The 25,250-nt window shown below is 43.0% G+C and overlaps 1 protein-coding gene across 12 annotated transcripts in view; it reads left to right on the plus strand.

Moving 5' to 3' along the window:
- Nucleotides 1-25,250, plus strand: part of asxl2 (ASXL transcriptional regulator 2) — a 232,264-nt gene that overhangs the window by 187,695 nt on the left and 19,319 nt on the right. For all 12 annotated transcript variants that reach the window (XM_078213002.1, XM_078213003.1, XM_078213013.1 and 9 more), the window contains one exon: nucleotides 2,135-2,231. In XM_078213002.1, the coding sequence (XP_078069128.1) occupies nucleotides 2,135-2,231 (97 nt within the window). The remainder of the gene's footprint in view (nucleotides 1-2,134; nucleotides 2,232-25,250) is intronic.

A 25,250-nucleotide genomic window follows, 5' to 3' on the forward strand; every position in this document is an offset into this window, starting at 1 on the left:
ATGGACTGTAAACTGCTAATAGAGAACTTTTGTGTAATACAAAAGAAAATTGTTGAGATAATGGAGATTTATAAATGGATAAAAGAATGTGTAAATATTTTGTACCAAGAAGGCACAAGAGATCCGTGTTCATCAAAAGCATGAGAAATAAAGAAACAAAGAGGGGGAAAATTTGTTATGGATGCAGCAGAAATGAAATTGAAAAAAATGCATGCTAACACAGTGGATCTGTCAGATTTCTCAAGTGCTGTGCTCTGTCAAAGGATCCCTGACCCAATTGTTAACCTTTCCAGAGACTCACCAACCATACCCACAGAATAAACACCAACAACTGTGAGGAAACTTGCCAATAAAATTCAATAAGTTCTGAAGTTAAGAGCTCCCAGTTCCAAAGCAGTCACACTGGGCCTGGGCTTTATCTGAATCATTCCAATGAGCTGAATATGCCTGACAGGTTTCCTGAGGCAGCCTGCTAGATTCCCCGAAATCATTTGTGGGCTGGCTGTTCAGTCTGAGGAAAGGAGGGGCTGATCATGGATCAGCAGGAACCAACAACAGTCGAGTGGGGACGGAAGGAGGAATCCAGCTCCTCTTAGGTCCACATTTAGCTCGGCTTAAAATAAAATAATTATCTTCCTGTTGATGGCAATCTGCTGTCTCATTACTGCCATATTGTTAGCAGACGGAATCAGAAAAAGTGAGTGGAGCATGCCCTTTGCATTCGTTGCCCAGTTTCTGATGTCTTTAACATACGCAAAGGCCCCAATGTCAGTTTAAGGTCATCATCAGGAATGCTTAGCTATCACTTTAATCCAACATATCATTGGATCTGTATTATGGGCACTGCCCATGAAATTGGACAATTTTGCTTCTGTTTGGCAAAGGACTTTATGGGCTTGATTCTCAGTGTCCTGGCTGGCTACACCAAATTCATTGAACATCTACAGTAAATATCTAAGATGTCTGTTGGCCGAGTAGGTTAAATGCTGCACAATTTCACATCTGGTGATGGTGGAGGAGCCTGATTTTTCAGAAAACACCATTTATGGTTTGAAAATATAAACTGAAAGGAAACATTAACTTTAGCAATAATGTAACATGAGCGATATTTAACCAACAGTATGTTTTACATCACGTCCATTTTCTTTCCCTTTGAAGTCAATGGAAAATAAAGTCAGATGGAGTATGGAATTGGTGGGGCATTCGCTATTAGCTGTTTTACGTTGTCACCAAAGTCAACGTTCACCTCCTGTGATTTTAATTTTGTATCTGTCCTGGGTAAATGCGATGGAGGCTGGGTAAATGCGATGATGTGGACGGCCTCAACCAGAATCTTGGGTTCATGTCCATAGAAAGCATAGAAACCCTACAGTGCAGAATGAGGCCATTTGGCCCATCGAGTCTGCACTGACCACAATCCCACCCAGGCCCTACCTTCATATCCCTACATATTTACCCACTAATCCCTCTAATCTACGCATCTCAGGACACTAAGGGGCAATTTTAGCATGGCCAATCAACCTAACCCGCATAGCTTTGGACTGTGGGAGGAAACCGGAGCACCTGGAGGAAACCCACGCAGACACGAGGAGAATGTGCAAACTCCACACAGACAGTGACCCAAGCCGGGAATCGAACCCAGGTCCCTGGAGCTGTGAAGCAGCAGTGCTAACCACTGTGCTACCGTGCCGTCCATACCACTGTGCTACCGTGCCGCCCGTCACACTATCTGTAACCCCCACGACTTGCCTGGGCTTGCAAAATCTCACTAACTGTCCTGGCCGGAGACAATACACATTTCTTTAACCTGTGCTTAACCCTCTCTCCACTCACATTGTCTATACCTTTGAGACTTGATTACCTGTAAAGACTCGCATTCCAACCATTATCTTGTAAATTGAGTTTGTGTCTATATATGCCCTGTTTGTGAACACAACTCCCACTCACCCGATGAAGGGGCAGTGCTCCGAAAGTTTGTGCTACCAAATAAACCTGTTGGACTGTAAGCTGGTGTTGTGAGACTTCTTACTGGGTAAATGCAGCAGTTGTACACCAAGGCTCCTCCTCCACAATGTGCATGTGGCTGCCTCTGTGATACTTTTGTCCCAATATTGTGTTTTAATTTTTCTTGTAGGTGGGTACAGATGGTTTGATGCGTTTGAGCACCTCAGCACTGAATAATGAATTCTTTACCTCTGCAGCCCAGGGATGGAAGGAACGGCTATCAGAAGGTGAGTGACTTAATTCAATTAGCAAAGACAAAATGATAATGCGATTAAAATGCCCAACTGGAATTCCTGTACCTAAAAGAAGAAGCATACAGTAGTTGTCAATTTAAATATTGAATTTTATTGGCAACTCTTTTATACATTAAGTAGTATTTGTCATAGCTGGCAATGAGATACGAGTATCTCCCTAGATCCAACCAATGTGTGATGTACTTGTATCACTTGTAAGATACCATTTAATCACGTCAAGACAAATATTTCAGAAGTTTCCAGAATAATATGATATAAAACCCAGTGAAATGCTGTTTTATCGAAAAATATGTTGCATGTTCCAAAATGTGTTTTAAGTTGCATGTTTAGCCCATTATAATATCCGTTTTCTCCAAAATCTTCTCAACCTCCCATCTGTGCATCATATATCAGGTATAAACCAGAATGAAAACCAGCTTTATTCTTTTAATCTTAGAGAGCTGTGTGAAAGGTAAGTAGTTGTTAAAGCAATTTTTTTTCTTATTAAAATGTTAAATATGTGGCAACATTGGGATAGGACTCCTTGTTACAAGTACAAATCATGGAACTTCTCTGTGTGAATTCCGAAATAACAAGTTTTATTGTTCAATGAATTAGAATGGTAAGATTCCAGAAGGAAATGTAGCAATTCCCCATGTGGATGCAGTGATGGGCTCAAGCAACCCAATAACTTGTCCAACTGTTACAGAATGGTATTGACCGTTGTTTGGGAGATGATTACCTGGCCTCTGTGGGGAATGATGCAGGCTTTGAGGTAGTGAAAGAAGGAAGTATTTATTTCAAGTAACAGGAGATAAAAACAATTCAGTTTGTAATAGACAAATAATGTTCATGATTATTCATTGCTAGGAGTTTTACGATGAAGGATTTCCCATCCTGCCATCCAAAGAGTTGGCAAGCAACACATCCCCCCCCACCCACCACTGTAGGGGGGTGGAAACATGGCGATGGGGATGTCCCACCTTAGAGTCCTGTTGGCCAATCAGATTGGTCAGCAGAACTCTAGCTCGTGCAGTGCCAGACATTGCAATGGGTAGGACTGGGACTGCATGCCAGTCCCTAGAGCCAAACTGTCAGGAACAGGGAGGGTAGGAGATGCCTGGGGGTTTGGGCAGAGGGGGATTGGGGTGTCGGCAGAGGGACCAGGGCAGGGAGGAAAGTTTAGCGGTGACTGGACCTTCAGAGGTGGGATGGGATGTAAAGAGGGACCTGCTGATGGAGGCAACCCACCCACCCTGCTTCCTGCCCGAGGCCTGAACCCAGCCTTCACCCATACCCCACAACACCTCCTGCCAACTTGAGAGTTGAGTCAGAGCAGAAAATGGCCCCTAAGTAATTAATAATTGTTCACCCGAGGCCTCAACTGGTGTAAGAGAAGGTTGGGAATCTAGCGGGAAGCCCACTCAAGAACGTTTATTCTCACCCCCCAACCCCAACCTTCTAATCCGTTGACAGGGAAGTGTAAAATTCTGCCTCATGTGTTTTTCTTGTGCCTTTAAAGTAATGGATTGAATGTCGTTTCTTCATATTTCTTTCTTTTAAAATAATTAAATAATATTATGTGTACATTTCAGTGGGATGTAAAACTTAGTGGGGTGTGAACCCAACATTAAGATGCAGTTCTAACATGCCATACTTCACCTTCCCAGTGCTCATTATGATTCAGCTCAGAAAAGTGCCATCCTTTTGAACTGTAAATGGTGGATTGACGTGCGAGGGCACGCAGCATTTATTTAAAGATCACTAATGCACACAGAAGAGGGCTACCGTGGGTGACATCCATGTCTGTGAGCCAGAAGCTCCAGGTTTGAGGACTTGATGGCCAAGGAAGGTGTATTCATAATGCAGCCAAACAGATTGAGAATCAACCTGCAAAATCCTTCCGATGTGCCAATGGCTAGCGGTGAGAACGGGACAGTCTCTTGGTCAGCCATGCTTGATGCAGAGCAACCTGTTCCAGGAAACACCTCGCTGTGAGAACAGATGAAAGTCTGCCTTGTGCACCACGAGGTGCGGGAAGAGAAACAAAACAATGCACGCAGTATTTGTTGTTAAATGCTTAATGGGAACATTGAATTATGTCTACAAGTCTGTTGGATTGTTTCATCTCTGCTAGTATCACCCTGAAATAGCATTTTAAGAAATTAGTTTCAAATTTACCAAGCCATGTTTAAATTTTGGAGGAGGGTTTTCAACATTCAGATTGTGAAGCAGAAACAAGTCTCTAAAGCAAAATTATAGTGGCATCCTGCCAACTTCTTTGATGAATAAACTTTCATCTTTTCCAATCTAGCAGAAAAGAAATAAAATACTGCAGACGCTGGAAATTTTAATTTAACAAAGTACAGAAAAGATGTGGAAGAGGACTCTGTTGTGCTGCTGGTGCCAGTCCTATATATGAAAGCGCCAAAACAGGAAGATGGTTTCAGCTGCACACTGACCATTTATGCCATAGCTTGAACAACACCCAATGCCGTGTGATGTGCATGTGTTAGAAGGTCAGGCATAGTTCCCTCATGAGATCAAACACTCGTTCCAGCAGCTGATTTGACATTACTTTCAGGAATTTGGTCTGCATATGTGCTGTGCACATGTGTGCTGATCACTTCCAATTGTACAGGTGTCAACAGCTTCGGATCCCCCGAAACAATTATATTTAAAAAGCCAAACAACAGTTTGCAACTGTGTTACTTTTTGACTTACTGTTTGGTGCTTAAAATCAGAGAGGAACAGGATTTGGTGACTGAGGTTGGAGGACGGTGTTTGCAGTACCTTTGGATCTGCAACATGACCAGCAAAAGACTACAGAAACAGGATGGAGAAGAGGGTTCTCCACAGAAAGCTCTGCTTACAAAGCCTTTTTCACACTTCCCCTGACTAAGGAGCAAAACTTGAAGCAACTCCGTTTCCACAAAGAGCTAGTCACTGAAGTGTATCACCCACTGCAATCTGACCTGGAGCCTCATAGTAGGGCAATGATGATCCTGCTTGAACATTTTTCAGTAAGCCATTTATTGAAGCATTTGGGAGGTCACGGAGGCTATCTTTCCCTCGAGGAGAGTACATCATTTTCTGCCTCAGCAGAGGCAAACTGGATATGAGTGCATGGAGTGGGTGCCATGCATTCCATGCGCATGACTCTGCAGGCAATTAATGTCAACAGAAAGAGGTACAGGCATCATAAGAACTGCACTGCTATAAACTTGCAGCTGGTGTATGACTACTCTCAATGCACCATTTTTGTTAATGTCCCTTATCCTGACAGCGCCAGGATGTAACCATCCTTTGCCAATCCACTATCTTCTGACCTCCATGGAGAATGAGAAGTTGGCTCTTCGGGACAAAAGCTACCGCTGCACATAGAGCTGATAAACCCCTCTGTCACTCGATTATACGAGGGCAGCGGGAAAAGGATGACAACCAAGAAGCATTATGGAGCAGACATTTGACCTGCTTGAACAGTGATTCCACCATCTTGTCCACTCTGACCGGTGGGGTGGGGCAAATTGGGTTTCAAAGTTTATAATCGCCATCCATAAAATTTGCCACCATCAGGGCACAGGCATTGTCTCTCGGAGTCCAGAGGCCACCTCAGTGTAGGAGGAGGAAGAGAAGGAAGCAGGAAGAATGCACCATGGATCCCCTTGCTGTGGAGAGGGTGTCGCAGAGCACTTTCTTCGACTCTGCTTTCAATAAAACTGCTTCGCTTGACAAGCTTAGATACACCATTTCCCACCTTTACATCCTTTTGAAACATCCCATCACAACAACCCATTGGCGACCATCCAACAATAAAGAATAGCCACAAAAACTTTATTAACATCCTATCCAAAGATGGATCTAATTGTACAAACAGAAATCAATTATCTCGTGCATCTTTGCCGTATTGTGCCAGTGGCCATAGCATTATTTGTGGAAAGCCACTAACTTTGTATGAGGGAGGCCGCAGAAGGCCTTACAAGCCCAACCTTGAGCAACCCTAAGCCTTGAGGGCCTGGCTTTGGACTGTAAGACCTCAGCATAGGCAACAGCAGTCTGAGTTGGCTTACCAGAAGAGGTAATAGCGGGGGCACTAGTGGAGTAACAGTGGTGGGGACACAAATGCTCTAACCCTTAAAGAGGATAGCAGATTCATGGTACACTGCCCCATCCTGAGGGACACACCTCGGCATCCAAGTAATATGTTAGTGTACAGATTGCTTGACTGCCACAAGAGCCGACAGCCACTTTGAGCACTGAGGTCTGCACCCATGATGGCACCAGCTGAGCCTGCAAGGCAGCAAGTATAGATCTCCTAACTTGAGTCTGAACTTCCACTGCAGCACTGAGACATTGGGCGATTTCTGCCTATGGTGCAGTGGAAGCTGAGACAGGAGACAGCAGTCCCCGACACTGCATCACGGCTGGGTCTGCCAGTGGAATTGGCCAACACTTCCAAGGTGAAAAGGATGGGCTTCAAGATCTGTGCAATACCCTGTGCCACATTGCAGCCAGACTCTTCCATTCCCCCTGACAGCGACAGGAGCATTGGGATGTAAAGCAAGAGACCCATGGTTACACCTCTTGCAGTTTGGACATTGTGTGAGGATGAGGTGAGGTGAAGGACCATAAGGCAATAAAATACTGTTGTCATCAATGTCCAATGTCACAGTGAATGATATGAGCTCTATCCGAGCCAGCCCCATGATTCAAGATATCATCACCTCCATTGGGCTCAGTGGAAGAATATACTTTGTGCCACCTTGTCCTTCGAGAGAGAGTGGAATATCAGTGACTGTTTGATACTGTTTAAATGATGTTCCTGGCATAATTGAAGAACTGGAAATGGTGAGAGATGTGTATGAGGCTGGGATCAGTCAAAGCTCTGTGAAGATGAGGTGGGGAGTATATGAACGTTAGGTGTGTCATGGGTGTTAGCAGTTGCTAGTGACTGAGCGATGGGTTATGATATATGGAGCAACGTTAGAGGTTGTTGATGTGAAAGGTAGGAGATGCCATGTGCAGATGCATTCATGTGCGCTCATTAGGTCCTTTGTGGCACTGCTGCCAGGTCCTTGGGGCCAGATTCCAAGAATCGATCTCCATAGCCACCAGTCCCACTTCCTTTGGAGGACATTCTTTGAGGGCCTCCTAGCTCCCCCCTACCCACCCCGAAATATGGTCTCCATCTCCTGTACAGAGGGATCTAGGTGTTCTAGTGCACGATTCACAAAAAGCTAGCAAGCAGATCCAACAAGTAGTTAAGAAGGCAAACAACATTTTGGCCTTTATTGCAAAAGGGTTGGAGTTTAGAAATAGGGAGGTTTTGTTGCAATTGCACAAGGTGTTGGTGAGGTTTCACCGGAATACTGCATACAGTTTTGGTCCCCTTGCCTTAACAAGGATAGAGTAACACTGGAAGCGATCCAAAGGAGATTCACTAGGCTAATTCCTGGGATGAGAGAGTTGTCCTATCAAGAAAGACTGAATAGTCTGGGCCTATATTCCTTAGAGTTTAGAAGAGTGAGGGATGACTTTATTCAAACACGTAAGATCCTGAGGGGGCTTGATAGGGTCGATGGTGAGATGTTTTCAGTAGTGGGAGAGTCTTGAACAAGGGGACATAGCTCCAAGATAAAGGTCCGGTTATTCAAAACTGAAGCGTGTAGAAATTTTTTCTCGCAAAGGGTGGGGAATCATTGGAATTCTCTGCCCCAAAGAATGGTGGAGGCTGAATCATTAGAAGTATTTAAAGTGGAGGTGGGAAAGTATTTGATCGATTGAGGAATAGAGGGCAATGGGGAAATGGCACAGAGAAGGAGTTGAGGCCGGTATAGATCAGCCATGACCGCATTGAATGGCAGGGTAGGTTTGAAGGGCCTGGTGGCCTACTCCTGCTTCTATTTCTTGTGCTCACATCTGCTCCTACCTGGATGATTCACTTTATATTGGCAAAACAGTATTGTCCAGAAACTCTTGAACTGCCACTTTTGTGCTACGCACATTAGTACATTGCACCACAGACTAACCTGGGATTCCTATTGGGTGCCCATGCTGTTACACCTTGTAACAACTTTAACAGGTAGCCAGATTGGAAAAATCTGGTTATCCAAGTAGTTGGTTTTGAATCTTCTTGTCAGAACTGAAACATAAACTCTCCCTGCACTGACCGTTCCCTTCAATTTGCTTTTAAGGTTCACTATTTCCTGTAGCAAATAGTTGGCCTCCATTCAACTAGGAGGTATTACCATTGAGTCTGAGCTTCTGAATATCAGGGCTGCTTGTGTTCTACTATAAGGACACAATAGATTCGAAATAATGGGCAAAAGGAGTAGGAGTGATGTGAGGAAAAACATTTTCACCCAGAGGGTGGTTGGAGTCCTGAAAGGGAGATGAAAGCTGGTTTGATTCGGGTATTCAAAAAGGTCTGAAAAAAATATGCAAGATTATGGGGATATGGGAGTGGGATTAGGTAGACTGCTGTTTCAGAGAACCAGCGTAGATTCGATGAGTTGACTGACCTCCTTCTGCCCTGTCAGGATTCTGTGAAATGCAGTTTGTAGTTCCATGCAAGTTATTTTGTAGCTTGCCACATTTAAATTTTTAACATCACTCAGTCTTGGTAACATACTCATCACTGTCTGGTTTGCTAGGACATAGATGTAATGCTATAATTATGGGCTGCACCTACGCATTATTTCTCTGCTGTTAATGGCATGATTATTCAGCAATGAATTGCAAGAATATATCCTGTGGTTTACTGATAAAACGCTGCTTGCTTTGCTTTTTTTCTCCAGTTGCAGGCTGATCTAGCAATAAGCAGCTAAATAGATCGCATAATGTCCTTTTCGAGTGGAGTATATTTCCAGCCATGTTAATTGAGTATTGCTTGGTAGAATTTATATATTCATGGAATGTTGCTCATTTTTTAGCAAGTATAGATTAAGAAGATTTCCTCAAGAGGTAACTAATTCTGAGAAATATCCTCAGTGATGTTTGCTGGTTTAAAAAGTAATGTGCAGGACACATGCTTGTATGTACATACCCGAACATATATACAAATTCCTTGAATAGGTAACACTGTTATGCCCTTCGATAATACTGAAGCAGTAATGCCTCTTGTTCTGGCTGTAAGTGTGGCACTGCAATCAATGACAGACAACACTGCAAGAATGCCTTTGTTTACTTGCCTCAGATTGGGTTGCTGCACTGTCTTTCTACCTGATAGAACAAACATAGCTAAAGGACCTGCCACTTTCTTTTCCTAACCATGATCCAGGGCATGAGAGATTCAGCTACAATATATTCAAAGCCTTGCATGTGCGTGCAATTCCTTTTGGTGTGATATTTCCTGTAGCACTTTCGTCTGTCATACTATATCCATCACCCGATTCTGTCATGTTTCTGTTTGTATCAGTTTTCTTAATCCTTTTAATGCAGTACTGACTAGCTAGGAGCTAGCCCTCCGAGCTGAATATGCAAGCTCAGTGATAGTATAGCCGTACTCCAATTACTACTTAGTTAAACTTCAATCTGGCTGACTGATGAGTTACATGACACTCATAACATGGACTCCTTGATCCTCCAGCAATTTTTTTTAATTGCCCACTCCTCACTGCCAGCCATCAATTTTAGGGCATGAGGCTGTTGACTTCCCACTCTGAAGTCGTCCCCCCACCCCAACCCTTCCATCCCTTCCCTTCTACCTCATTTCCCTCCACCTGTTAAATTTGTAGCCACCTATTCCATGTTAAAATGACAGCAAAATGTTGCTGGAAATCTGAGTACAGAAAATGCAGGAAATATTCAGCAGGCCTGACTGCATCTGAGAGAGAGGTAATGTTGCAGCTCAATGACCCTTTGCCAGCTCTGATGATAGATCAATGATTGACTTGAAATGTTGGGCAGAAATTAATCCCCCCCTACCCCCCGTCCTTTCTCTCTCCCCCTGCCCTCGCACCAAAACCCACTGGACATCCATAGGAGATGGGGTACCCATATAATCAGATGGCAGGGCACGAGGTGGAATCCCCCATCACTTAGCCCTCTTCCCAATTATGTTTCGGGCAGGGAGGGTTGAAAATGTTCTTCCTGCTCAGAGGTCATGGAGGCCACTTTAAGGACCATGAAAAGTCTCATCCCACCACTGTTGATTTTCTCCCAGTGGCAAGCAGAGGCTTCCATGTGGTGATGCCTGCAGCCTGGTGGAGAGGGTCCCTCCTACTTGGGCCGCCCAGGCCCAATGGAGAGACCCGCTGAAGGCAAGGGCTGTCCACAGCTGAAGACCTCTGTTTGCCCTTACAATGAAGAATCCCTTGCTCACTGGGACCTCCACGGCCAGCCCAGCAAACTGGCTTTACTTAGCTTAACACCAAGCTCCAGCAACAATCTTGCGACATGGGTCTCCTGCATACTGGTGTTGGGTACTACTCCTGGTGACGTTGGAGAGCAAACACCAGAAAGGGTAAATGAAGGGTTGGTTTATTTTCCACGCACTCAACACACGGGAAGAGGGTTTGCAACCTCCCGCCTTTTTTTTGCATTCATACAATAAAAGAGAGATAATGGAAAGAAAAATGTACACGCCAAAGGTCACAGACAAAATAATAATTATTGTTTAACCTGAGTCCAGAATCAAAAGTTCAATGGTGTATTCCTTTCGAGAGGTTAGCAGGCTGAAGCTGGTGCAGGGTAATCCACATTTCCAGTAATGCTGACTTCCACGATGGGAGAAGCACACAGAGATGAATTAGTCTCGTAGTAGACACTGGAACAGAAGTTCAGCCATTCCAGTAGAAAATAGTGTGGATGAGGACCAGGCAATTTACACATAAACAAACCTCTGTTTCTGTTGCTGTTTTGCTGATAGAAGATGGCAGACTGCCTCTTTTAGCTTCATTGAGCAATATTACAGGCTTTATCAGCTTGGTGGGGAGGGCTGGATCATGTGACATAACCCCCACCACTTCCCCTTGGTTTAAACAAAGGATGCATGTTCCTGGCCTGGATTCTTGAGATGGTTAAATGTTACATCCATTAATAGATTTACAGGAGGTTTCTTTGCAGACAGACTCTGTTGGCGAGGACTTTGCCTCAGAAATGTAAAGGGCCTCAGTGCATTTTCTTGCAATTTGATTTTTGCAGTCTCAGGAGACATTAGCGCATGTTTCGGGGTAACAAGGTTATAGAGTCAAAGAAGTTTATAGCATGGAAACAGGCCCTTCGGCCCAACTTGTCCATGCCGCCCTTTTTTTTAAACCCCTAAGCTAGTCCCAATTGCCCACATTTGGCCCATATCCCTCTATACCCATGCAACTGTCTAAATGCTTTTTAAAAGACAAAATTGTACCCGTCTCTACTACTACCTCTGGCAGCTTGTTCCAGACACACACCACTTTCTGTGAAAAAATTGCCCCTCTGGGCACTTTTGTATCTCTCCCCTCTCACCTTAAACCTATGCCCTCTAGTTTTAGACTCTCCTACCTTTGGAAAAAAATATTGACTATCTAGCTGATCTATGCCCCTCATTATTTTATAGACCTCTATAATATCATCCCTCAGCCTTCTATGCTCCAGAGAAAAAAGTCCCAGTCTATCCAGCCTCTCCTTATAACTCAAACCATCAAGTCCCAGTAGCATCCTAGTAAATCTTTTCTGCATTCTTTCTAGTTTAACAATATCCTTTCTACAATGTTGGTAAATGTGAGGTCATCCATTTTGGTAGGAATAACAGCAAAATGGACTATTGGTTGTTGTGGTTTTCTGAAGGCTAGAAATTCCTTTTGTGAATCATAGACAGTCATGGCTTTAGTCAATTTAAAGCCTTTGCCCATTGTATTTGTTAAAAATAATTTGATAAAGTAGCCATGTTAATATTTAGTGTTAATTTTTTTCTTTCATGTTTTCTCGGCATGACATTCCCTCACCCTCCTTTTTGGGTATAGGACTGCTCATCCGAACGATCCCCTCCTTTTGCTGCTTTCCAATTAATGGTCCAGAAAGCTGGCACTGACATGAATCATAGCCGCAGATACATAGTATTAACTCTTGAACTGAAAGAATATGGTACAATTCTGACATAAACTCCTTGTGATACGGAAGAGCTCAGCAGATGGTGATTTCACACCCCGCTCAATTTTAGTCTTTGAGGACTCTGGGAATTGACTCTCACTGTCTATATCTACATAAGTGATAAAGTGACCTGGGGGCATAATATGTTGATGACCCTCTGTCATGTGAGCTGCCTGTTCAATACTTGTCTTTTTTGAATATAAAATAAAACAGGAAAATGCTGGCAAAACTGGCAGGTCTGGCAGCATCTGTGGTGAGAGAAACAGAGTTAATGTTTCAAGTCCATGTGACTTCTTCAGAGATTTTTCTTTTCATGTCTTTCTTCAATTCCCCTGAAGACAGAGTAAGCAAACACTTGGTGAAATTAGGTTTGATATGAATCAATAACACACTTGATTTTGGTCTGAACATTTAGAAGAACAGGTAGGATGGGCTTAATTCACTAAACTTACCTTGATGCAATACTATAATGCTTCCTGCACCATGCTTCCTTATGAGACTGAGTCATCTTACGTAGCTGAAAGAAAATAATTTCTCACTATTCTCTTCTATAGTTCAACCTTCTCGCAACCATTATTACCGAACTGCCTCATAGCATCTAAATTCTGACATCCTGTGTCTTTTACCTCTTGATGCTCACAGCCAGAAAGGAAAGGGTTATCAGATTCCCTGCTAAGCATCTGGGATCCATGATCTTCCAACACAATGCTTGTGAATCATTTATCAATTATCTAGAAAAGATAATGAATATCTCATTACCTACAATTCACAGGGAAACCAAAGTGAGCTTATTAGTATCTTATCTTATCCCATCATTTCAGATATTGTATTCTAACTTGCACACTTGCAAAGTTAAATTGCACATCTGCCAGAATCAGGCAGAGATTGTGATGTCTGCAACTAACCAGTAACTGTTGATTGCAATGCAAGCAGCATGATTCTTTCTCGAACTTTCTGTGGTAAAAAAATGACCAAATGATTCAGAATGGAACATGAAACAATTTTTCCAATGTAGAATTTCATCACATTTTCTAATTATTTAAATTTGTTTCAATTCTGGTATAATATTATTCTTCACAACCTTTTTTTGTAATCAACATTCCCTTAGCAACAACAGCCGCAATAATACCTTCTTCATTATACCATATCGTCCTTCTGTCTTTGCCAAATAATATATCCCTCAAACTTGTTATGAGCAACATTGTGGAACATTTGCTTATTCTTGAGATTGAAATCTAAACTTGGTGTAATTTCATACAGAACTGTTGACAGTCAAGCTGAATGTAGGTTGATATAGGCATTGAGACAAATCACCCAACTCAAAAGCTAGACCTTGATGACATAGAGTCATCGAAGTTTACAGCATGGAAACAGGCCCTTCGGTCCAACTTGTCCATGCCACCCCTTTCTTTAACCACGAAGTTAGTCCCAATTGCCCACGTTTGGCCCGTATCTCTCTATACCCATCTTACCCATGTAACTGTCTAAACGCTTTTTAAAAGGCAAAATTGTACCTGCCTCTACTACTACCTCTGGCAGCTTGTTCCAGACACTCACCACCCTCTGTGTGAAAACATTGCCCCTCTGGACCCTTTTGTATCTCTCCCCTCTCACCTTAAACCTATGCCCTCTAGTTTTAGACTCCCCTACATTTGGGAAAAGTATTGACTGTTTAGCTGATCTATGCCCCTCATTATTTTATAGACCTTGATAACATCACCCCTAAGCCTCCTATGCTCCAGTGAAAGAAGTCCCAGTCTATCCAGCCTCTCTTTATAACTCAAACCATCAAGTCCGTATAGCATCCTAGTAAATCTTTTCTGCACTCTTTCTAGTTTAATAATATCCTTTCTATAATAGGGTGACCAGAATTGCACACAGTATTCCAAGTGTGGCCTTACTAATGTCTTGTACAACTTCAACGAGATGTCCCAACTCCTGTATTCAGTGTCCTGACCAATGAAACCACGCATGCCGAATGCCTTCTTCACCACTCTGTCCACCTGTGACTCCACTTTCAAGGAGCTAGGAACATGTACCCCGAGATCTCTTTGGTCTGTAACTCTCATAGGTGGAGGGGCAGGTAGTATTGAGGATGTGGGGAGGCTGCAGAAAGATTTAGACAGTTTAGGAGAGTGGTCCAAGAAGTGGCTGATGAAATTCAACGTGGGCAAGTGTGAGGTCTTGCACTTTGGAAAAAAGAATAGAGGCATGGACTATTTTCTAAACGGTGACAAAATTCATAATGCTAAAGTGCAAAGGGACTTGGGAGTCCTAGTCCAGGATTCTCTAAAGGTAAACTTGCAGGTTGAGTCCGTAATTAAGAAAGCAAATGTAATGTTGTCATTTATCTCAAGAGGCTTGGAATACAAAAGCAGGGATGTACTTCTGAGGCTTTATAAAGCACTGGTTAGGCCCCATTTGGAGTACTGTGAGCAATTTTGGGCCCCACACCTCAGGAAGGACATACTGGCACTGGAGCGGGTCCAGCGGAGATTCACACGGATGATCCCGGGAATGGTAGGCCTGACATACGATGAACGTCTGAGGATCGTGGGATTATATTCATTGGAGTTTAGGAGGTTGAGGGGAGATCTAATAGAAACTTACAAGATAATGAACGGCTTAGATAGGATGGACGTAGGGAAGTTGTTTCCATTAGCAGGGGAGACTAGGACGCGGGGGCACAGACTTAGAATAAAAGGGAGTCACTTTAGAACAGAGATGAGGAGAAATTTCTTCAGCCAGAGAGTGGTAGGTCTGTGGAATTCATTGCCACAGAGGGCTGTGGAGGCCGAGACGTTGAGCGTCTTCAAGACAGAAATTGATAAATTCTTGATTTCTCGAGGAATTAAGGGCTATGGGGAGAGAGCGGGTAAATGGAATTGAAATCAACCATGATTGAATGGTGGAGTGGACTCGATGGGCCGAATGGCCTTACTTCCGCTCCTATGTCTTATGGTCTCCCCAACGCCCTACCATTAACTGAGTAAGTCCTGCCCTGGTTCGATCGACCGCAACGCATCACCTTGCATTTATCTAAATTAAACTCCATTGCCATTCGTCAGCCCACTGGCCCAATTAATCAAGATACCATTGCAATCCTAGATAACTTCCTTCACTGTCCACTATGCCATGAATCTTGGTGCCATCTGCAAACTTACTAACCATGCCTCCTAAATTCTGATCCAAATCATTAATATAAATGACAAATAACAGTGGACACAGCACCGATCCCTGAGGCACACCACTGGTCACAGGCCTCCTGTTTGAAAAACAACCCTCTACAACCACCCTCTGTCTTCTGTCATCAAGCCAATTTTGTATCCATTTGGCTACCTCACCCTGGATCCCGTGAGATTTAACCTTATGCAACAACCTACCTTGTGGAACCTTATCAAAGGCCTTGCTAAAGTCCATGTAGACAACATGAATTGCGCTGCCCTCATCGTCTTTGTTACCCCTTCAAAAAACTCAATCAAATTTGTGAGACGTGATTTCTCACTGTCAAAGCCATGCTGACTGTCCCTAATCAGTCCCTGCATCTCTAAATGCCTGTAGATCCTGTCTCTCAGAATACCTCCTAACAACTTACCCGCTACAGATGTGAGGCTCACCAGCCTGTAATTCCCAGGCTTTTCCCTGTGGCCCTTTTTAAACAAAGGCACAACATTTGCCCTCCTCCAATCTTCAGGCACCTCACCTGTGGCTGTTGATGATTCAAATATCTCTGCTAGGGGACCCGCAATTTCCTCCCTAGCCTCCCATAATGTCCTGGGATACATTTAATCAGGTCCCAGGGATTTATCTACCTTGATGGGCTTTAAGACTTCCAGCAAGTCCTCCTCTGTTATATGTACACTCCTCAAGACATCACTATTTATTTCCCCAAGGTCCCTCACAATCATGCTTTTCTCAACAGTAAATACTGATGAGAAATATTCATTTAGGATCTCACCCATCTCTTGTCGATCCTTAGGAGGCCCTACCCACTCCCTAGTTACTCTTGTGACGTTGGAAGAAATAAAAATCGGAGGGAGTTATTTCAAAAGAAACAGCATTATCACTAGGGTGGCTAGAACGTGCTGTCCTGGCTGTGAGATATATCTCCGAGCAGGTTGGAGAAATCTGTGAGAATCATAACAGCCATGCAATGGATTGTTGCCTTCTCGGATCCTGGAAGAACTTTGGTAGAGTGCATGTGAAGCCTGGCATTGTCAAAATCTACGAGGACTATTGTATTGTGCCGGAACACGATTGATTTTTTGTGCAGCAGTATTAGCAAGGAGTGTTGTATTATATTAAAGCACCAACAGCTTGCATTTCTCTACTATACCCCACATATAGAAAGATTACAGAGTGGAGGTGCAAAGTAGACACCACGTAGAAGAGAAGTAAAAGTGAATGTTGGAAGGAAGGAGCCAGAAACTGGAATAAATGACCATTGTAGGAGGGCGTTGTAAGCAGAAATTGCAGCAGAAACAAAAGATATTTAGGAAAAAAATGTTCTGGCCTAGGAACATAGCAACTAAAAGAATGGTCTACAATGATAGCAATTTATATTTATATTGTATCTTTTAATGTAATAAATTGTCTCAAGGCACTTCACAGGAGCATTATAAAACAAAATATGATGCTGAGTCTAATAAGGAGATATAAGGCCAGTAGCTTTAGTCTTCACAATATTTGGTTGGAGGAAATTTCTGCTCATCCAGTGTTTGATGCTGGAGAAGCATTCTCATAATTTAGCAGCAGTAAAGGAGTCGAGAGAGATGGTGGTGAGGTAGAGTTGGGTGTTGTCAATGTACGTGTGAAAATCAATGCTGTGCTTTCAGATGTTGTTTGCAACGGACAACATTTAGATGAGAAGCAAGAGGGGGTCAAGAATAGATCCTTGGGGGACTCCAGAGGAACTGTGTGGAAACAGGAAGAGAAGCCACTGCAAGTGATTGCCTGGCTACAATTAGATAGATAAGAATGGAACCACATGAGAAAAGTCCCATCCAATTGGAGGATGTGGAGAGACATTGGAAAAGGATGGTGTGATCAACCATATCAAAGGCTGAAGACAGGTCGAGAAGGATGAGGAAGGAAAGTTTACCTTTTCATAGTCATGTGGGAGAACATTAGCTGCTTTGTTTCGTTACTGTAGCAGGGCGGAAACCTAATTCGAAGGATTCAAACATGGAGCTCCGGGAAAGATGGGCACAGATTTGGGAGATGATAACATGTTCACAGATTGTGAAGACAAAAGGGAGATTGGAGATGGGGTGGAAGTTTGCAAGGATGCGGCGTCAAGGGTTTTTTTTAGGTAAGCGGTGATGACTGCAGATTGAAAGGAGAGGGGGAGAACAGCAGCAGAAAGAGAGTTGTTCACAATATCATCTTGCACAGAGACCAGGAAAGGAAGTTACGTCAACAGTTTAGTTGAAAGGCAGGAGAAGGGTCTCATGACAAGGTGAGCTCAGAGAGGACGTGAGGAGAGATGGGAGAGAAACTACAGAAAGAAATGAGTTGGGACAGTGGGAAGCTTTAGACGAAGTTGGCCCAGTGGGTTAGTGGAAATTGTTGAAGTAGTGAAAAGAACACCAGGGGTTATGTTTGCATTTTAGGATTGTCCAAGAATGAGAAGCTTTAGCAGAAGAGAGTAGAGCCCAATAATATTTTACGTGGTAGTTATGAGTTAATATAATTTGGAGAATAATGAGTAGATTGTCAAGGTTAATGCAGGCATGCTGGTAGCAAGAGCATTAAAGAAGTGGGATCTTGGGTTGATAAATGTATGGATTTGAATTTCAGCAGCCCTGAGGGAGGACGAAGGGTGTGGGTGGATGATATTTCTGAGGTGATAGAAGGTTGGCTTGGTAACAGTTTGGATATGGGGAAAGGAACTAATTCAGGGAATGATTATAACACCAAAGCTCCACACTTAGCCAAAGCTTAACATTGCAATGTCTGAGCGAATGCTGAGAACCCCTCACGTGCATATTAAATGATCTACAATTTATGTTGCACCTTGTAATCTCCAGATTTAAGATCAGGTGATGTTGCCTTCTTAGAAGAACTTCGATTATATCATTTCATTCAAAGTCTGCGCCAAAGTAACAGAATGTACTTCATAATTGACTTCATGAAAATCCTGGGTTAGAACATGTGGTTTAACATGTATCACTGTTAGTCCATCTTATTGTGATGGAGGACACAAGGGTATAATTTTTGTATTTTCTTGTTCAGCTTCATAATGGATGCCTAGAAAATAAAAAAGACAAGGTGGTTTTTAAGTCTCTCTCCTCCAGTGAGAGTTAAGTAATTGTAGGTACATGCTAATGTATTCTCTCTGTTGTGATCAAGTTGCTTTTCAGCTATTAACAGCTGGGAGGGAGAAAGAAAGAAACATGCCAGTTTGCATGTATAAGCATTATGTTTTTTTTCTCTCTCCGTCTCTCACTCTCTCTCTCTCCCTGTTTTGTTAATGTGCTCCTCCTCTTTTGTGGTTTGTTGTAGCTTTACACTTCCAACCCCTTATGGTGAAATTCTTATTCAACAAGTGGCAACTAATTGAACAAAACCTAGCACTATGTATGTCCATGGGAGTCAAAATATGCAACTGTGCAATGAAGCTCCTTCTTAGAACATAAGTCTTTCAGATAGGAGGTAAGTGAGCTATAAACCATGTTAGCGCCCCTCCTTGTCTGTCGCCACATAAGAATGAAACAGTACTGTTTATTCTTTTCATTAGAATGCAAAACGCAAGCTAGGTAGCATTTGAAAATGAGAAATAGGCTTTCAATGAATTCGCATTCAGGACTTCAACATCCACAGTTTTACTTTCGCTCACTCTCTCTCTCTCTCTCCCACGTTTCCTAAGTTCCATCTTTTCCTAATAACTGTCGTTCATTATGCTTTGTGATTCAGAGATGAAAATATTGTTGTATATTTGTGCACAGAATATCCATCAATTGTCAGATTGACTCAGTTGGCAGGATTCAGAGCTCTGAATCAGAAGGCTGAGAATTGAAGACCCACTCTGTGCCATGAGCACATAATCCTGAATAATGCAGTACTGAGGGAGTTTTATATTGTTGGAGCTGTTATGATGCTGTCGCATTCAGGTGGATGTTAAATGTGCCATAGCAGCATTAGAAAAGCAAAACCCAAATTACTCATCGTTCATCCCATCGATGTGATATTTTTGCACACAAAAATAACTGTTGTATCTACCTACTTGATAAAAGTCATTTCATTTCTAAGTAATGTACTATATCATGCATTTTGGGACGTTACTGCGGGATGTGAAAATTATGTCCACTGGCTCCAGAGACTTTAAACCGTGGACGAAAGTCGGTCTTTCATGTAAACTTGTACGATGTAAACATTCCCACTGAGGATGGTCACTTGTGGCTTGAGCACAATCAGCAGTTAATTCTTTGGTATGATAATATCTGCGGCCCCTGCTCCAATCGAGGCCAAATCAGCCCACTCCAAATCTCTCCGTGGGTCCAGATGGGTTGGAGAAAAATTATTCTCCTTTTAAAAAGAAATTTTCAGCTCGTGCTAAAACCACTATAATCAGAAAGGTCAGTTTTTCCCCTTTCGGATTGATTGCATTATTCTGGTTAAGATTTGGGATCTCCACAGAGTCCCACTCGGGCCAAGTGCATTAATTCCATCAAGATCTTTCACAGACATAAAAGCAAGAATTTTCCAACGAAGTTCAAAAACTCCCTCAACATTTCTTTGAAATGGGAACAGAATCTGTCCATGGGTAACCTCCAGCCAGAATTTAAAGATCTCGGGGGCAAAAAATTATAGGTACTGAATTTGTGTAAAATTGGGAGTAACTCACGCTGGTTTCTTCAGCCAAATTTTCAGAATGAATCTCCCACACTTTGTGCATCACAGAGTGCCTCAGGGAGATTCACGCTGAAATTTGCGGCTGGGGCCTATTCCAGCCCAAGAGGCTGGCAGCATAGCGCTGAGCAGGCCACTGCGCATGCGCCAATCGGTCATACCAAAGATTGGCGCATGCACAGGGAGCCCGCACTACTGGTCCCCTGATCTCTGGCCAGCCTCGTGACCCCGCACCACTGCCCCTCCGATCCCCCCACCCCAATCGCTGGGCTCCTGGATGTCTCCTGGCCAGCCCCGATGACCCCCCCCCCCTCGCCTCCAGCAGTCCCAACCCTTCTCCCCACCCCAATGGCCAGCCCCAATCAGCTCTTTCCCTCCCTCTAGCATTGATCCCAACTTCAGAATGGCAATAGGACCTCACCCCCATCGGTCTACCCCTGTAGGGTCCGACCCATCTGGCCCTGTCCCAACGGAACTGCCCGATGCTGGGTGGGCAGTGCCAGGGTGCCCCGCCCCTTGGGCATTACCACTTTCCCCTTGGGCAGTGCTGGGAGTCAAGCTGGCACTGCCATACTGGCAATGCCCTCCCATACCCCCAACCTCCTGGGGGGGGGGGGGGGGGGGGGGGGGGGGGGGGGGGGGGGGGGGGCTCCCCATTAGTGGGGAGCAGTAGTAGTAAACCCCACTGGAGTGAACCACTCCTGCTGTGTGGGGGGGAGTGAGGCTAGCGGGCCTGGAGATTTCAGTGCCTGCCCTGCCAATGATAGGTAAATAGGGATTTTAATATTTAAATCAGTTCCACACTGATTTCTGGCGTGGAGCTGAAGATGCCACAAATTCTGGCCCCGGAGACGCCCGGAGGCCGTGGCACCCAGTGGGGAGCCCACTAAATGCTTCTTGGCCCATTGCGCTGCTAGACAAACACAGCGGGCTGGGAGAATCTCTTCCCACCCCACCCCTCCCCCCCAAGCCTAGTTGGGCAGAATTTCAGCAAACTATCTTGAGCCTACGTTCCCAAATCCACTTCTGGCAAAAGACTGACATAATTCCAGGAATTTGTGGGACTTCATTTTTAGAGTCAAAGTTTTACAGCAGAGAAGGAGGCCCTTCAGCTCATGCACTGGCCTTCAGGCACCTATCTATCCTAATCCCATTTTCCAGCACTTAGTCTGTCATCTTGTGTGTTACAGCATTTCAGGTGCTCACCTCAATGCTTCATAAATGTTGTGAGGGTTCCTGCCTCTATCACCCTTTCACGCAGTGAGTTCCGGATTCCCACCATCATCTGGGTGAAAATGTTTTACCTCAAATCTTCTCTAAATCTCCCGCCCCTCACCTTCAATCTATTTTCTTCTGTGCTTTCTTGTTACTGAAACCTCAGTTGAAAATTGGAATCTTTAAAACATAGGTTTACACAATGGTTCATTGCCTGTGACACATGACCAGTTATGCAACTTTAAGGTGAGGTACCAACTGTCAGATTAGAGTATCCGAGTTTTAACTAGAGGATAGTTGATTTTCATACCACCAAAACTATTTATTCAGTTGGAGTGATTATTTAGTTTCAAGACTAGCAGCTTTCCCTTTGGGTGAGCTATAGTTCCTCTTTAGTTCATAAAATACCTGAGGTCAAATTGTTGATCCCATTTTTTAGCAATAGCACAGAAAGGGATTATTTTACCTAAAGTTACCAAGTGAAATTAATTATATTTTCATTCCTATCACAATTTATCAGCTCGACAGGATTATGAGAATGTTACTATTAGTCAGTTCTCTTTCTGCCTGGATAGCTTCTTATTAGTTGGTTATGTTATGGTGCGTGCAAAGGCACGTGACACAATTGCATAATTTTATTATTAAAACCATCTGTTCTGTCTGTACTCAGATTTGTGCAGTTTTCAGCACTTGAGTAGTTCATTTGTCGTAAAATGGTCAGTGTGAAATTGCTCGAGCAATTTTTTCAACATTAAGAAGTAAGTAAAGCCTTTGGGATGCTAGCTAGTGGAGAGAATGTACCATAGGAATCCTGTGTTAGGTACTCAGGAGCTATGATTATTCAAGCTTCATGTAGTATCAGTTCATCCAAGCCATCTATCCATAGTATTCCATTTGTGCATTTTCTAATAACACTGAATCCAATTTATTGACAAGAATTTGTCAAGTTACTTCTTAAACTCATTAAGGTTTCTTGTACAAGTAATCTGTTGAAATACGTAGCACCTTTTTAGTATTTTTATTATTTCCTATTGCTTTCTGTTACTTTGTAAACATTACTCTTTTTCAGAAGAGCTTATAGGGATCCAATTATAATATATAACAAGTGCTCATGGTACAACAATTCGCACTGAAAATGAAAGAATTTCCCAAAGATAGATGTAAGAAAAGGGGTGGCTAAAAGCTAGGTTAAAGAATGGGTTTGGAGAAGCTTCTTAAAGGCAGCGAGGAAATGGAAAGAAGGAGAGATTTAGAGAGAGTATTACACTGCTGGAGCCTTTGGCACCAATGAACGATAAAAGAGTGAGGTATACAAAGGGTTAGTCTCAGAAATGATGTGGAGATGCCGGCGTTGGACTGGGGTAAACACAGTAAGAAGTTTAACAACACCAGGTTAAAGTCCAACAGGTTTATTTGGTAGCAAAAGCCACACAAGCTTTCGAAGCTCTGAGCCCCTTCTTCAGGTGAGTGGGAATTCTGTTAGTCTCAGAAACACAGAGTTCATCTGACTCTGGACAATTTTAAGTTACTTACATAAAGTTATGTCCAGAGAGAATATGAATTCCTATATACTTCTGTGAGCCAAACCATCTTTTGGCAGATAACGTGCTCCCAAAGTCTTCCTGTTGTCATTCTGATTCAATGATTGGAGACATCCTGTAGGAATTTGCGGTTGACTTTCTACCACATTTCATCATTCCTGTAGAAAGATGCCTGATTTCCGATCAGCATTTCTCACAGCAGCATCACTGATATCCATGTTCAGTACTGTTACAAGAGGTTTGTTTGGCTCAATTGTAATGCAGTTTTTGTCTTCATTCAGCATGAGGTTGCTAGAGAACTGAAGAGTAAAGTCACCAAGCTATAATTCTAGGAGCTGGCTACAGTTAACTGCAAGTATTGTGAAGTGAGTGGGAATTAGACCATGAGCCAGGTTAGTTTTACCTTGTTGATGCTTGTGTTACTGCAATACTAATCTTACTCAGGACAAGAAGAACCATAGGTTCAGACCTTTGAGACATGCGCTTGGCTGATGGACCACTGCTGTGAACCTGCCATCTGTGGGTTTAAATCAGATTGCCCTGCCTAAACCATACCTGGCTAGAAACTTAATGAATCTTAATTTTGAACTTCTAATTGTTGTTCGGCTCTTTTTTTAAAAAACTAGTCTTTGCACACCTATCAGCAGAATGTCTTTCATGTGAAACCACAAAGTGATACTGAATGGGGTGATAAAATCTGGCACTGCCAACTCGCACTGTTCACACCAGGTGCTGTTGGCAAATTGATGGTTATCACAAGACAAGAATGTCAGTTAGTGCGTTTAAGGGAAAAAGCGCACCAGTCTTTACATACCAAAATGTTCCACTTCAGCTGCCTGTTATTTTCTCAACGAAAAATACTTTTTCTAACTTTCCCTGACAACCATAATATTGCTTAGCGGATAGGAGGATTTTATAGTTGACAAATCAATCAGCTGAGATTGAATGAGGACTTGAGGGTTTTTTCTGGGGTGGTCATTTGAATGAAGTACAAATCCTGATCCAGATAATGTAATTATATGTTTGCTTCAGAAACCTCAAAAGTATCCAGACCCTCACTGAAAATGTATTTTAAATACATTTCACAGATGCAGTTATTATTAACAGTGAGAAATGAGATGTTGTTGTACATTTAGGTAATACTTCAAACTTCTGACCTAAAATCTGACTGTGCTTCCGCAGGCCCCATTCAAGGAGTATGTGCCCCAACTGGTGTCCTAGTTGGCCTGCATTCCTGTATCTCAAAACTGGTCAGCAATCTTAAGACGACCATTTCATATCTGCAGCTCACCTTTTTGATTTGATTTATTATTGTCACATGTGTTAGCATACAGTGAAAAATATTGTTTCTTGCACGCTGTACAAATAAAGCATACCATACATAGAGAAGGAAAGGAGAGAGTACAGAATGTAGTGTTGTAGTCATGGCTAGGGCATAGAGAAAGATCAGTTTAATATAAGATAGGTCTATTCAAAAGTCTGATGGCAGCAGGGAAAAAGCTGTTCTTGAGTTGGTTGGTACGTGACCTCAGACTTTTGTATCTTTTTCTCGATGGAAGAAGGTGGAAGAGAGAATGTTCGGAGTGTGTGGGGTCCTTGATTATGCTGGCTGCTTTTCCGTGGCAGCGGGAAGTGCAGATGGAGTCAATGGATGGGCTGCTGGTTTGAGTGATGGACTAGGCTTCATTCACGACCCTTTGTAATTTCTTGCGGTCTTGGACAGAGCAGTAAGCTTTACCAAGCTGTAATACAACCGGAAAGAATGCTTTCTATGGTGCATCTGTAAATGTTGGTGAGAGTAGTAGCAGACATGCCGAATTTACTTAACCTCCTGAGAAAGTAGAGGCATTTGTGGGCTTTCTTAATCAAATCAAAATCACTACTTTTGAGTAAAGCTGTGAGCATACATTCTACTCATAATTTTCAATTTACTTTTTATTCAACAGCTTTTTAATATAATTTCTTAGGTCGTTAGTATCAACACTGCTTTCTCAGGATTGTTCTTGGGAAGTATTTCTCACCTTGTCTGAGAATGTGTTTTTTAATCCATGTGATCTATGCTTAATAAGAGGCTCTCCTGTTCCACTCTACTTGTAGGAATGTTGGTCTCAAATATCTTTATCAACCTCTTCAAATCTCACCTGGTTCTTCTGGTTGCTACTCTTTCTAAGCTGACAATATATGTTTCATCTCCCACTGCCTTTTAGCTCCTGTGGCTTTTGGAGATCCTCTGAGTAGCAGCAAAAGTTGCTGTTTGATTTGTGATCATGAGAACAAATCAGCAAAGAGCTGAGCGGCACACCAGTGAGGAACACTGGGGAAGTGCATAATGAGG

The sequence above is a fragment of the Mustelus asterias genome, chromosome 5 (assembly GCF_964213995.1).
Source record: "Mustelus asterias chromosome 5, sMusAst1.hap1.1, whole genome shotgun sequence".
NCBI lineage: Eukaryota > Metazoa > Chordata > Chondrichthyes > Carcharhiniformes > Triakidae > Mustelus > Mustelus asterias.